General features: G+C 35.9%; 1 protein-coding gene across 1 annotated transcript; it reads left to right on the top strand.

Moving 5' to 3' along the window:
• LOC115928887 lies at positions 1 to 12507 on the top strand. The gene is made up of 14 exons (XM_030996941.1): positions 1 to 107; positions 761 to 906; positions 1298 to 1416; positions 2426 to 2565; positions 3533 to 3675; positions 4065 to 4174; positions 4630 to 4760; positions 5314 to 5634; positions 5983 to 6264; positions 7061 to 7195; positions 8020 to 8169; positions 8561 to 8692; positions 10059 to 10182; positions 11235 to 12507. Exons 4-14 carry the CDS (start codon positions 2505 to 2507, stop codon positions 11482 to 11484), a joined length of 1839 nt encoding a protein of 612 aa, XP_030852801.1. The 5' UTR covers positions 1 to 107; positions 761 to 906; positions 1298 to 1416; positions 2426 to 2504; the 3' UTR covers positions 11485 to 12507.
• Positions 12508 to 15949: the final 3442 nt, after the last annotated feature.

Genomic DNA, 15949 nt, shown 5'->3' with positions numbered 1-15949 from the left:
ACCCAATATTGCTAACTCCTGGGGTTGTCTTGGTGTGCGTGATGGCGCGTCATGGTATGACCAGGCTTCACATACATCTCGACCGTACATTTGTGAGCGTACACCAGGTATGAATTCTGATGATCCAACGTGAATTGTGTTCTGGTGACAGTTGCTCCGGGCTATATTTTAACAACCGATTTGTCTTTGGATCATGTTGGTAAGGATTAAGGTCGTGGTAGGCCTAACGATAAAGTGCTGAAGCTTGGACTTCGTTTAGGGTAAGAAATCGATTGCAGAGCAATTGTCGCTGGAGCATGTTTCGTAAAGGCTGAATTTTAAATTGCTTTTCAGATATTTCGGATATTGCGCCACTTTCTAAATGAAATCCGTTATTATTATTGAACAAAAACATGCATTTTCCATTTTTCGAACACCATCATGGGATGTCTGGCTGATTGGCTATTTTCTCTTTCTACAAAAGATACCACTGCAATTGTTTGTTTCAGGAAAAAAATGAAAATCTTGTTTTTAAATCTTGCGCATTTTTACACCGACGAAATAGTTTCATCCTCAGATAGTGGATGAATAATTTTCTTGAAGAAATGACAACAAATGGAACATTAACCAAAGTTTATCATATCGACTGCTAGGCCAAAAAGGGCTCCCTAGAATCAGAAGAATGCCTAAATTGGGCAGAGAAAATCCGACGCAATTTCGTTAATATCACACTCTTACTAATCACAATAATTTCTTCACTAGAACTTATGCTTTATTACAGTATCTGATAAAAGTAGTGAAGCATCATTTGGAGGTCTAGATTATTTCACCTCTCCTTCATGGCTAGCTCGGTCTTTCTCAGATGCACGGACCTACTGTCAGTATCATGGAGCTGATTTAGCACTCATCAAATCACACGATATCAATGTATGTTCAATTATATGTACTCGTTTTCATCCGGCTATCTGAAATGTTGTACCATTAAACATATATTATTTTTTTGGTTGTTTTATTAGTATTTTCTATCACAGCTTGGAGGTTAACATGGCTATTGAGCTATGCAAATATTGGAAAGAATATTTCATGAAGTAATATCACGATTGAATGACGTATGTGACTTGATAGACAAACCGGTTCTTCGTGAATGCGGGATGAAATCGGAAGCAAATGCCAATTCCCAAAAGGATGATTTGTAGTTGATAGCAGAGGTAATATAACAGTCATGTAAACACTGTGATTTCCAATCCTTTTAAAACTGATCATTAAACATGAAAAACGAATGAAGTTAATGAGGTGACATTTTTTCCCTTCCCAACAGACTTTTCTCCATGTCAGGAATTCTGAAGAATATTCGGGATCAAATGACCAGATACTTTTTGGTTTGACTGACCAAGCTGATGAAGGCACATTTATATGGATCGACGGAACACCTTTACAGTAGGTTTAATAAATATGGAATGCCAACCTGCAGCCTTTTCACACACAGCTAAAAATCTAAAAACATGATTAGTTTAAAGGGCTTTAAACTAATCAGCTGTACATTCGACATCATTCACACACAGAAATTTCGGTGCGATCGTTAATCGTTTCGTGATTAACTACTGCTCTTAAAATGCGCAGTAGTGCCATTGCGCATTGAAGGTCATGTCATATCAAACAAAGCGCATGCTCCATCTAGTTTAAACACGTTTAAACATGAATAACCGTTCACACACAAAATGTCAAGCTCTCTAGATACGAACTTCGTATCTGCAGCCTGCTTTTAGGGGCGTATGAATCGCGACTTCGTATCTATCCGAACATCGTATAAACGATGTTCACACAGGGAAAATTTTCTTTAAACATGTTTAAAACTGTTGAGTTAAACACGTTTAAACTAATCATCTCTAGATATGATGAATTTTAGCTGTGTGTGAAAAGTTAGTCGTTTCTACTTTGAAATGACTGCTAAGCTCAAAAGTACTTATATTACTCCTTTAATAATTATATAATCTGTAAAATGTTCGTCTCATTATATATACATGTAGGTTGAGATAAGTGACCCCCCCCAAAAAAAAAAGTAAGAATAACGAAAATTTTACGGAAATTTTTCATTGTAACTAGAATATTAATTCATGAAATCTATTTTTCTAAAACTTTCTTAATCTCACTTTAATCGCTATCTTATGTTTTGATAATGACATTTTTGTAGTTAGTACTAAAAACCCCAAAACTACTGTTGAGAGATTAAATATTTAAAAGCCAAAAAATAAGACAATTCACTTATATGACATGGGTTATTACACTTCACTTGTCAGAACTAAGATTGCATATCTGCCAATATAATGCCAAAAAACTAAACCCACAAAACTAAGAACAAAGCAAATAGAAACACGCACCCCTAAAACCATTCTTATGTTTAACCGTCTGTTTACTCATTAATTTCTCCTTTATGCAATACACACAGGTATTCTTCATGGGGGTCTGGTCAACCAAACGACGGGGAAAATCAAGATTGTGCCTTTCTACAACCTTCTGATTCAAACATGGGATGGGGTGATGATTCATGCAATAACAAACTATCCTTCATATGTGAACGCTATCAGGGTAAGTCACATGCCAATGATGCATGATCGTTTCCGTTTCTACAACGAAAAATGGTTTGCTTTGTTTGTTCAATTCGGTAAAAGTAAAACACGATTTCAACCCCCCCCCCCCCTCCTTGTGCATTTTTTTGTTTGTTTACCCTTGTGGCGAGTCAGCGAGCGGCGGGGCGCCATCCCGATCTGCGTTCCCGAACAATCAGAACAATCGTGGAGGGGGGGGGGGGGAGGGCATAATGCATCCCCGGCCTTATTAGGGTTAATCCACTGTTGTCGACTTGGAGCAAACACAACTCCACCCCCCCCCTCTTGTGCATTTTTTTGTTTGTTAACCCTTGTGGATAAGTCATCAGAGTATGATTCTACCTAGTGACTAGGGGTTTGCATCATCGCAAAGGTCGCAAAGATCTCGATGAAAATTACACTGTAAAAGCGAATCTAAGAGAGATTTTTTTCAAAGTTTCAACCCCTCGAAAGTGCTTGTATCGATTTTATTCATGTAAATTTACGTGATCATGACAAAATACACTTGTGCGAAGATGCAAAGCGAGTTGGAATTTATTAAGTTATTTTCCACATTTCACAACCTTTCAAAAATCGTATGCATCATATTATCCTACATGCTACAAGGAGAGGGTTAAGAATCCCTGCTACATCACTAACGTTCGACCGACGTGTAGTAAGTGGGTACTTAGTAGAAATTATTCATGGAATGTACTGCGCGCTGAGAACTACGGTTAAAAGCAGGATTAATGACACCTACATTATTTGGAAGTAGCGAAATGTTCATAATAATGGGATATTCATCGCATTCATAGCAATGTAAATGTCAGGTGTTTTATTAGTATGAACATGATGAATACAAATTATACAATAACACGTAATGGTTTGAAGTAATTATCTCGTCTTTTTGTCTCAAAACAAAATGAATACCTAATAATGGCAATCATCTTTTTATAATCAATATGTAGATGTTCCTGAAAATGAGTGGAGTCGGCTTGATGGAGCCCTGTACTATATCTCTCAATCCTCGATGACGTCATACTCATTTGCTAGAAAGTACTGCCAGGATCAAGGAGGTGATCTTGCCCAGCCTAAAACAGAAGAAATTAATGTAAGGACGCATCGTGATATTAACAAGTTTCATTCCAAGTATGGAACGTGTAAATAAAACGTGATACAAATTGTAACGGGCTTTTAATAATTTATCAAGTGTGCAAAAAATAGAAAATAGAAACAATAACATTAATGTAAGGGAAATAGAGATTATGTTAGGTTATGTGAAAACAATTGGAAAAAGGTTATAGAGCAGCACTATATTGTTGTGATGAGCACATTATAAGGAATCAAAATTATATCTTATTTCAACTAGTTCAAGTTTCAATGATGTTATGTACCATAGACACATTGATAAAATTATCCCACTATCATTATCATGGCACATTAGAAATAATCATTGGTGATTTTTCTCTTTCTGATATATTCTCTCAATGCATTCACCAGATGCATCTCATGACGCTGGCTGGAGATAACTCGTATTGGTTTGGACTCGATGATATCAATCAAGAGGGCACGTTTCAATGGATTGATGGCACTCAACTCGACAATAATGAGTATGTGTTAAACTGTATTATTCATACACACACAGCAATATCTCACATACTCTACTCTTGTCAAACTGCGATCATAATGTTGCAGACACAAGTATAAGCTGGTATGTAATTTTAAGAACATGATTATCTGAGATGATATTCATGATTTTTAGGATGGGTTTTCCAATTGATTGATAGCACCCCCCCCCCGAAAAATAATGAATTTGTCTAATACTTTCCACGTTTTTTGTATGCATACGTCAGGGAGCCTAACATTCAAGCCATGATCATGATTTGCAAGAAAGGCATACTTATTTATATTTACATTATAATTAATATTCATTTTAACTGAAGCTCGAATCAAAACGCTCACATAGCCCTTTCAACTTTTCATGGTTATGCCCATTAAAGTAAATATATCTTTTATTGATAATGTGTTAATACGTTGCTGTTCGGAACATAATTTACCTTTCCAGATTTCCTGCTTGGTCGAATGGTAATGCAACCCTTTTTGAGAATGGAAGATGTGTTTATCAGCAGGTTGATAATGCATGGAGAAAACTACGATGTACATCGTACCTCAGGTTCGCATGTGAAAAACCTCCGAGTGAGTATTCGCGTTATATTTCTATTATATAGGGTACCCTTTATGGTAGCCCATGCTCAAATGATGCCCGTCCACCTTTAATTCAAAATGCCACAAACGAAACAATTATCCAATTGATGACATTCTAATATTTTGAAACCACTGTTTTAGAGCCATAGTTGTACCGTTATTTTAAGGTAAAATAGGAACATAGTTCATCATATGAGATATGAAATCTGCGTATTAAACATTCCTACTCATTTAGGGTTTATCTACAGTTGATAACTCGAGAGGAACTTGACTTCATTAAGTATCTATATCATTTAGATTGTGTTTCCATAGATTTTGATACCATTCATTTTTAGGAGTGGAAGTATCTTTGTTAATAAAATATATATATATGAAAAAATTGATTTGCATGGAACAGCAAGAACAATATAATAAATGAAATGTAAGGTTGAAGTGTGAGATAAGTCATTGCCTTGTCAACGTTATGTGTATCCCCCCTTACTTCTCCTCTAATGAAGATGCTGGGCGGACACCAATTACTTGAAAAAATAATTATTTCCCATAGGTCCGCGACAGATCCTTCCTGTGCGTCTAATGGCAGCTACTCCATCTCCCTACGGAGGAGGTCTGGTGAATGCGTCATTTATCTGTCTACTCGGCTCAGAGAATGAAGAGATTCTCACATTGTCCACCAGAAGACTCGTCCGTCTGACCGAGGCTATAAATTCCGATAGTTACACAGCACCAGGAGACAGCAATGGTGCATCATCTGTAGTGTTAAGGCAGACTCTTCCAACTACTATGGACGGCTTGGGATTTTACGAATGTTCTGCGGTGACAGCCAGTAGAATGACATCTGCTCCTCTTGGCATTCTTCCTTCTACCCGTACGTATATATGATTTCACATTGGCCTATGTTTTTACGATTATATACAACAACAACAATTCAACTAAGTGTAAATATTTGTTCTGAATACTTTGAAATGTGAACACTCCTAAAAATACCATCAATGTTAATACTTTTGAAATAATATTACCTACTTTTACTTCTTAAGAACCTTTAGTGAATGCAAATGTAAACATGACAGAGGATTAAATGAATAAGAGGGAGAGAAAAAGAAAGAATATGAAAGGAGCAATGACGAAATATTAAAGAATCAGAAAAAATAAGATTCAAATGTGAGATTGAATTATCGATTTTTCCTTTCTTATCTGTTTTTTCTTCATTTCGTAGGCCAATGGCAACCCAGTGATGGTCGATTTACAAAGACAGTACACGTTGGAGATGATATCACACTCAGTGTGATGAGCACGACAGGGATGGTAGGTGAAGACGGGATCAGATGGCGGAAAATCACTGATGTAGACTGGGCTAATTCACTTATCGGAATGAGTTCTGGTAGTCTAACACACACAATCCAATCTGCATCTGTCTCAGACGCCGGTGTGTATGTGACTTACGAGGATGGAACGTTGGAACAACATCAATTCAGCTTCATAAGACTCATCGTAAAGGGTTCGATTCCTCCTACCTTACACGTCGAAAATATATCATTACATATTGTTCGCAAGGATGTTAAATACAGGAACAATTCTCCTTTCTGCTCTGTAACTATTATTCAAATGTAATATAACAAATCATCCCCGGAAAACTACCCCCAAGGACAATAACCCCCCCCCCGAAAATAATTACCCCATGAAAATGATTCCCCAAGGACAATTACCCACCCTTGAAAATTACCCCTAGGACAATTACCCCTCGGATAATTACCACCTTGGACAATAACCTCCCTGGACGACCAAGGTCAACCACCCCCGAGGACAACCCCCCCCCAACCCGGCAGATCACCCCCTGTTCATTAAAGGGGACTTCCACCCTGATAATAAGTTCGTTTTTATTTTTTTTTCGGGGGGAGGGGGTAGTTGTCCTCGAGGGGGGGGGGCGGAGGTTGATTGTCTATTAAAAGGAGCAATATTCAGTTGGTTGTCCTCGGGGGAGGGTGTAATTGTCCATGGGGTTAATTTCAAGGGGTTATTGTTAGTGGGGGGGGGGGGGGGTAATTGTCCTCGAAGGAGGTAATATTTCGAGGGTTATTGGGGAAACATCATACTCATTTTAAAACTTTCTGACCTATTATTTCATTAGCATTTAAAAGAGTCACTTGATTTATTTTTTCTTTACTTTAAAAATATGTTTGATTTTCATACTTTTTTTTCTTTTTCTAGGCTACCCCCTTCAAAATACCTCCCATGGTACCTCCGTGGTATATATATATATATCCACTATTGTTCATGTTTCATTTCATTAACAGAGTGCCCTTATGGAAGATGGAATCCACCATTATGCGATCGTTTATGTGATAGTTGTTATAATGGAGGTGTATGCCACGAACTCTCAGGAACATGCATCTGTCCTCCTGGCCATGCTGGAAAGAACTGCCTCCAAGGTAAAATCGAGAAATCTCTGAAGAAAATATTAAAACCCCTTTATTTGTCTTTATCTAATACATTCTTTTCCTTTGGTTGAATCTTTACAATTAGATACTACTATGTTTTATAATTTTTTTTGTATGAATAATAATAACAACAACAATAACCATTACAAAAGGAAAGAAGAAGAAAAGAAGAGGGAGAAGAAAAGGAAAGAGGAAGAAGAAGAACAGGAAAAGAGGAAGAAGGAGACTTATGCTGATAATGATGGCGATGATAATAAAAATAGTGATAAGTAATGTAATATAACGATCATCATGAACATTATAAAAATAATAATAATCACAATATATTCTAATACAAGTAAAGATAATGAAACAATGGTTATTTTATTACTTACATAAAGGTCGTGGGAAGATTATCTGTTTTTCACGTCTTTTGTTTCCATAAGTAACTATTAGTTTAGTTCAATGCTTATTTGCCAATGATTATAATGACTGACAACAGATTTGTTTTCCAAATCAAAATAAGAAAAAATAACAATATTGTCGCTTGTGGCTTGGGAGAGTTTTGATTGACTGGAATAGGTTTGCATATTACGTGCTCTTTTCATCTCATTTTTCAAAACATTTCCTATTAATAGATTTTGTTTATATAATTGAATTCGATGTATATTAGTAATAAAATTGTTGAAACATTTCCGTTTATTGTCGACCGACAGGTTTTTAGAAGTCAACACTTATGGGAAGAAAAACATTGATAAATCGGAGAAAGGACCCTTTAAGAACTTGTGATTCATATCTAAATTGAACACTCTGATTAATATATATGTTCCATGCAGCGTGCGGGATGCATAAGTTTGGCTGGGACTGTGAGTTTGAATGTGGACCCGGTCAGCCTCTGGACAAGTGTGCTGGAAGTCAGATCTGTCTACCTGATCCTTATGGATGCACCTGTTTAGCTGGATATACAGGAATATACTGCAATGAAAGTAAGTGCTAAAAGGACTTCTATAAATGAATGAAATTTGGAGGAAACCAGAAACCTTTAAACAACAATGGTTTTGACATTGTGTTTTATACAATTTGCACGGTTAAAAACTAAATCCTTTTACAGGATTTGTCTAAAATGGATTACACTTTGGAGATAATTATGGTGGTACCTTAACATGTGTATACACGAATAGCGGGTTTATATATATATATATATATATATATATATATATGCATGGAAATTATCAGGATTTTAGAATGGGCACCTGTGTATTACGTGAACAAAAATATGCTTAGGTCACACGCGAATTAAATGTTCGGGGGAGCAAATTCATTAAACACTATGTCAAGTCATGAATCTCGTAATATCTCGTCTTTCTCATCCTACAGCATGTGCAGACGGTATGTTTGGAGCTGATTGTCTTCAAGAATGTAATTGTACTGATGGAGCAGATTGTGATGACGTCACTGGACAATGTACAATAGATTGCTCGCAAGGATGGTCTGGCTCAGCATGTCAAGGTACAATCATTTAATGTAATTTAAAATGACATACGAATATATTTTTGAATAATTTAATCTGTCACTAAATTAAAATAGAATTTAATAACATAACTAATAAATAGCAATATAATTATGAAATAATTATATTATCTTGGTTATTTAGGGACATATCAAATTATTCAAAAATATATTTATATGGACACTTGGCATTACGTACTTAGTCGGAGGATTAAACCGTGGACTAAAGTTAGTCCGCTTTCGATAATAACGCCCTAAGCCCATATATGCCCCATGTATTGAACAATAATCACATACTGATACACGCACGCACGCACCCCCTGGAGCGCAGGCACACACACAGCTTTCCATATGTGAATCATAAATATTTAGGTGTGGTGTAAGCAAACTACTGGGACTGGTATGTTTGCATGCCATTATAATCAAATATGATCATATGCTGGTATCTAATTCATTCATTTATCTATCAACTCAGTTGCTACCTTGATATTTCTAATCTAGTACCTGATATATTTATTATTTAGCTACTAACTATGATGCTACCGTCGTATTTTTAACTTCTGTCATTTCAATTCAATAAGCCATTTCGTAAATACTATCTGCGCATGGGCAGATAAAGGTCATTTGTGATAAAATTGTAAAACCCACCGAGATGAATACGTGTTCATGTTATGTAATCACTAGGGACTTTTAGATTTGCGTGAACTGATACGTGTGACGTCCATTCAAGGCAGTGCATTAAAAGGACGTCGATCGTAGCAATCCACGTTATATTTGTGCAAATCTAAAAGTCCCTATTATTCATGTGTGCACCTACGGTACATTCTATGCAACAAGAGGGCAAACAAAAGCTTTTCATGAAGCACATACATGACTTTGGCATTGATTATTCTAAAATACACAAAGTGGGACTTCTCCATGAGTAGAAGATCTGTAGATATTTGGGGTCATTATTTTGACCCATGTGCTAACTACGAAATGGTCTGTTTATTTCAATTCAATAATGGTTTATTATTCAATTTCAAAATACATGCATTGGAAATGTCATTTTGCATGAAAAGCAGCAGAAGCTGGATTATTCATGTTTACACGTTGACATGATTAGGTGATATATACATAATTAAATCAATCTCATTTTTGAATATTGACACGTTAAAAAGATTGTTAAAAATACATTTAAAATTACATTACACGTTAAGAATGTCAAAAGAAAGTCTTATACTCTCGTTTGGAAATGAATAAATTGCATTTTAAGATTGGAGACGACAGAGGAGTAGACCAGTACTGTGTTTGTAATTTAACTTTCTTTTTACTACAATCCTAGTTCCAACACCATTCTCTTCAACTACTTTCTCTTCTCCACCAGAATCAGATTCGACTGGAGGTACTTCGTCAAGTTTCATAGCAACTGTCGTAGGAAGCGCTGTTGGTGCTATTGTTGTGATTGTTATCGTTATAATTCTCATCATCTTCCTTTACAAGCGAAGAAGGTTAGAGAGATACCTTGTACTTAATTCGTCCCTCACAGCAGTCCATTCTCATCGTACTTCTCCACGCATATGGCTAATACTGTATGGGCATGACAATGCAAGCTGAAATATGATTTATAAATTTATTTGAATACTTTCTTCATTTTTAAAATTTGCTATTCAATGTAAATATTCTAAAGCATAACGCTTTCTAAATGCAATGGAAACCAGTTTAAAGCCCCACTGTACTACTTGTAGCTACTTGCTCCCTATATATAGAAACAACGCCTAATTGGTGACCATTGGTCACTTATCATCCACTTTTTCTTAAGTTAATTGAGAGCTGAGTTGATGAGATAGCCACATGTCAGTGACCACCCTGGATGGACTAATCCCTCCTAGCCAAACTAGTCCAGACGGCCTCTAAAAGACTTATTATATTACTTACATATATTTTAAAAGTACCATATCAATTCCCACATGCCAATTGTCATGTTTACGTGTTAATATATACCAATTTATTTGGACCCAACGTAGACAGTCTGAAGCATAACGCTTTTTAAATGTTATGGCAACCCACTCGTAAGACTTATTATGTTAATGACACGCATTTCCAAGGTACCATACCATGAGAATTGCCATTGCGTACGGGTAGTGAAAATGTAATACAAATATATACAAGTATATGAATATTGTTTATTTTTTCTTCATTACGTTTTTTAATATACACAAGACTATATCATTGTTATAACTTCCGGAGCCTATGACCTACAAGCATTAATTTCTCTTAAGGCTCCATCATATTTCTTCCTTTATACAACTAAGTATTATGTATTATTCTTTTTGTTAGTATAAACGCATCGTAAAATGAGTACAAAATGTAACATGCTAAATGTAATGATGTACTATACAACATGTGAAATATGAAAATAAACTGAAACTGAAACTGAAACTGAATTCCCACATGCCGTGTTGACATATTTCTATATATCTGTTATTTGGACTTTATTATTTGTAAAACTATGTATTTCTTCAATGCAATTTATCTTTGCTTTCATATTATTAACTTTCAGCGATGAATCAGCCACTACTAAGTCTAAAGGGAAGGACTCCGATTCGTCTCCGCAGTATGAGAACCCTGTATTTGATCAGTCAAAGACAGACGTCCATACCTACCAAGACATTAATACTGCTGATCAGAGCTACGAGGATCTTACCGACCCTCATACCTACCAAGATCTTAAGAAGCCTGATCAGGAGGCTAACTACGAAGAATTAAATGACGCCAGGAACAGAGATTATGTCAACGTGCCAGGCATTTAAACTATCAATATATCAGTAGAGGTGTCGTGGTCGAGTGGATACGTCGCCGGACTGTCGATCATAAAGTCCGCGCTTCGAGTCCCGCCGCGGCATTAATGTCCTTTGGCAAGACATTGATCTACATTTGCCACACTTCACCCAGGTGAAGTTAATGGGGACCTGATAAGAATTTTACCTTGAAACGCAGAGCGCGTAACAGCTGCTCTGCTTAAAGCCAGGGTAATTATGCTGCATTATTGTAGAGCGCATAGAGACTTCTGATAAAGTAAGCGTTAGGCGCTCTATAAAGCAAATATAATTATTATTATTATATATATATCTTAATGTGCTGATTAAGGATTGAATACATGAGTAAGGGAAAGATCCAGCAATTTTATCACAATGAATTTGAGTTACCAAGAAGGAAAAAAAAAAAGATTTATAATTTTGAGAGATGAAATAAGTTGTCTTGATTAATTACGTATATATGTCCATGTACGAATCATTCTGTGAAGAAGAAACCATGCTTTCAAACTTATCGTGAAATATAACATTTTATCTTAATAACTGAAAGAAAAACTATGCTGATGGACTTGAGCATTTTCTCTGATGTATCCAATTAGAAAAACCGTGACGATAAGTTGTCCTAAATTATCATGGTTTCCTTTTCTGCGTCCTGTGCTTCTGTTATTCTCAACTCTTTTTTTAATTTGGTTTTAATTTATTTTCTTCTGCAAAGTACAAAGTTTCTCGATAAGAATAATAATATAAAGTACAATAAGTATATTTCTGACGATGAATCATAAATTAGCGAATATATATAACAATTGTTATTTAAATAAACGAAATGACAAACTGTCACAAAAAAATTAATACTAAATTTCCTCAAACAAAAGAAACTATTTGCGGAAGAAGGACTGTCATTGTAAGCAGATTGCTTGATAATACAGCAGCCCCAGACAAAACTCATGAAATAGATTACTAGTAACACATTTATTCAGCTGGACGGATAGGTAATTGAAATACATATTTAATGGTGGTGATATTGACAATCAGGCGCGTACGCAGGATTTTTTTCAAGGGGGGGGGGGGGGGGGGGTTAACATTTATAAATCGGGTCGAAAATTTCGCAACGACTCAGTCAGCCGCTGAATAAGCGTAAGGGGGGGGGGGGGGGTAAGAGGACACTTTTTTTTTTGTTCGTCCCAAAAAATCGCAACGACTCAGCCGACCGCTGAATAAGCGGGGGAGGGGGGGGGGGGGGGGGGGGGGGGGGGGGGGGGGGGGGGGGGGTAAGAGGACACTTTTTTTTTTGGTCTCGAAATTGGAAAATTTGACTTTTCGCTCCACTGGGGGGGGGGGGGTAAGGTCACCTTTTTAGGTCAGCCATGGGAATAATTTTTTTTTTTTTTTCAATAATTAATAACAAAATTTTAAAAAATTCAAAGGCGAGGGGGGGGGGGTTTAGGGGGGTGATGGGGGGGGGGGGGGGTTTACGCATAAAAAATACCAAAGGGGGGGGGGGGGTTAACCCCCCAAACACCCCCCCCCCTGTGTACGCGCCTGTTGACAATGCAGATGAGGATGATGATGAAGATGATGATAAAGATGATGATGATGACGATGATGATAATGATACGAATGAAAGAAGAGATGACATTAAAGTAAAGACTGAAAAGTTGACACAGAAATTTACCTTGAATGTTCTGATAATAACATCGTTTTAACTTTGGCCTTAAGTGAGTAGGGGGCAACATGATTTTAATAGATTCTGGGAGAGTGTTCCATAGGTCTGGACCATGGTGTCTAATAGATCTATGGGCAATAAGTAATTTCGGGTGGACTAGATGAAAATCTGAGGAATAACTGGTATGATAGGATTGAATGGCTTTATTATAGTGTAACAGTTTTGAAATGAAAGAGGGAGCATAATATTTGAATACTTAAACATGATCTGTAAACTTTGTAGCAAATTTTATGTCGAATACTGTTAGGGTTTTCAGTTTGTAAAATATTGGACTTGTGTGAGATAAATATGGTGAACCAGTACATATACGAAGGGCTTTCTTTTGCTATAAATAAATAGAGTTCATTTTGGTTTTGGTGCTGGTGGCCCATACTACATTACAATATGTTATATACGAAAATATCAATGAATTATAAAGCTTAACAAGCGTATAAAATTGAACTAATTTCTTTATTTATATAATAAACCAAAAATCCTAGAAATAGAAGTAGTTATAATTATGACGCATATGTTCATTCCAATTTCAATGTTCATCGATGATGACACCCCAAAATGTTGTTGTTCTCTTTCTTTCGAGAGGGACATTATCTATAATTATGTTGTAAAGAAAGTCGATGACATGAGAATTTGCGTGCTTGAAATACATGAAATTTGTTTTATCTATATTGAGGAATAACTTATTGCATTGAAACCATAGGGATAATTTTAGTAACTCATTATTAAATGTATTTACTAAAGTGTTTAAATTATGATGTGAACAGCAGCTGTTCGTGTCATCAGCAAATATCACAAATGATAATAAAGGTGTTGTATAATAGAAAGAGCAAAGAGCCTAATATTGACTTTTGTGGTACTCCAATCAAATCATTTATAATCTCCCAGGTAGATTTAATATTTGATTTTACCAACCATTCTTCCATTGCTAGGTCACTTTTTAACGATTCAATATTTTGGGGTGTTTCTTTTCTGTTCATGTTTGATTTAGCTGACGTTTTCATCGTAATTTCATTATCACATATTAAACAAATTGGCAAATGATTAGATACATCATAATGTATTAATCCACTGGTAATGTCTTTATCAAAGATATTAGAAAAAATATTGTCTATAAGGGTTGAAGATTGGCCGTCAATTCCGGTTGGTTTATTCATATGTGGATAACAGCTATTAGAATAAGAAATATGAAGAAGTGTGTCCTGGTACCTATTATGAGATAAAAGGTCAATGTTTAAGTCTGCCATTAAATATACGTGTTTACCTTCTCCTGTAAGAGTATGAAAGCATTTATCTAGATCTTTACAAAATAAATTTGTGTGACTATGAGGGGGCTAAAGATTAATCCGACGATTATATTGTTTGTTTTGGATTAATGATTTCTCGAAAATAACGATTCAATTTGTTTTAACAATATTTCTTTTCGGATTTTAAATTGTAAATGTTCATTGACATAAAATGTGACACCCCTCCTTTTATTGTTTTTTTTTATCGGGATCTAGTCTGAATAATGTGTAATCTTGCAAGTTAAATAAATTAGGCGAAGTGTTACGAAGCCAAGTTTCAGTGACACCAATAATAGAAAAGGGAAAATTATTTAGAGTATGCAGCAATGTTTTCAGAGAATCAAATTTTTTGCTTAAACTTCTAGCATTTACGTGAAGTAAACTAAATTCATGTCGGAGGATACCTTTTTTGTATTGAAAATGGATAACAGGTCTAAATCATTATCCATGAATATTGATTATTATTCACAAGTAATTTTGTATTAAAGGTACAATAACTGGTTTGCATATAAAGTTTCTGTTTTGTACTAGTATGGTGGTGGTAGTGATTAAGAGATAAACAGAGAATGAAATGAAGAGATATTGATAAGTTAACATGAAATGCATATCATATAAAATAAATTAAAAAAAAAAATCTTAAAGCGTTTACTTTGCAAACGAGTGTTATTTTTAACTGTTCTGTATAAACGGTATAAACGATGTAAATATGTCCATGTTTATGCAGGGCCCCATGGAAGACCACTACTTATTGGTGAAAGGGCTACCCTGTCAAAAGATTATAAATCAAAAATAAAAAAGAAATAAAACAGAACTCCTTCCCGGGGCCCGTGCGATGAGGCACTACATCAACCTGTCGTCAATAAAGGGACCACAGCACCTGGAATCCAGTTTGCATTAATAACCTTCTGCCACGTTGGGCAAGCCCCTGGCTTGATATCAAGGATAAGCTTAATTTTTTCCTTTTTGAAATACCATGATTTGCACATGTCTGACAAAATAATGTGGGTAAAAATAGTTGTAGACTTTAGGTCACATCACTACATGAAAGTCAGTGTATCGGATTATATAATCTTCTGCGCGCCCATGCCTTGATTTATAATGCATGGCCGTACAGAGGATTTTTTATGTTGGGGACCGGGGTAAAATGCAATGAATTATTGATAATTTATTGCTTTTTTTGTTTGTGTTTTTTGTGTGGGAACTGCCCCCTACCTTAGCCCCCGCTGCGTACAGTCATGGTTTAGTGGCAAAGCAAGTGCCTCTTAACTGTGAGGCTCCATGATCAAAACCATGTCGATGTGCCATATAAGTGCCATTTTGTGGGGCATTAATCCTCATTACTGTCATTTATGACTTAAGGGCGTAGGTCCCTTAGTTGATAAGCATAGTAGCATACACATGCTTTAGCAATCACGCAAAACAAACACTGGCAAATTATTATTCAATAACATTTGAGAAT

The sequence above is a fragment of the Strongylocentrotus purpuratus genome, unplaced genomic scaffold, assembly GCF_000002235.5.
Source record: "Strongylocentrotus purpuratus isolate Spur 01 unplaced genomic scaffold, Spur_5.0 spur5_scaffold_3, whole genome shotgun sequence".
NCBI classification, from domain to species: domain Eukaryota; kingdom Metazoa; phylum Echinodermata; class Echinoidea; order Camarodonta; family Strongylocentrotidae; genus Strongylocentrotus; species Strongylocentrotus purpuratus.
The sequence above is the reverse complement of the archived record's forward strand: the minus strand, read 5'-3'. Positions and strand labels throughout refer to the sequence as shown.

What these genes read in the sequence shown, in the direction of transcription:
- LOC115928887 (XM_030996941.1), top strand. Translation starts at nt 2,505, where the DNA reads ATGGGATGGGGTGATGATTCATGCAATAACAAACTATCCTTCATATGT. An exon ending in CATAAGACTCATCGTAAAGG is followed by an intron (nt 6,265 to 7,060) that starts GTTCGATTCCTC and finishes TTTCATTAACAG; the next exon opens with AGTGCCCTTATGGAAGATGG. An exon ending in TTCCTTTACAAGCGAAGAAG is followed by an intron (nt 10,183 to 11,234) that starts GTTAGAGAGATA and finishes ATTAACTTTCAG; the next exon opens with CGATGAATCAGCCACTACTA.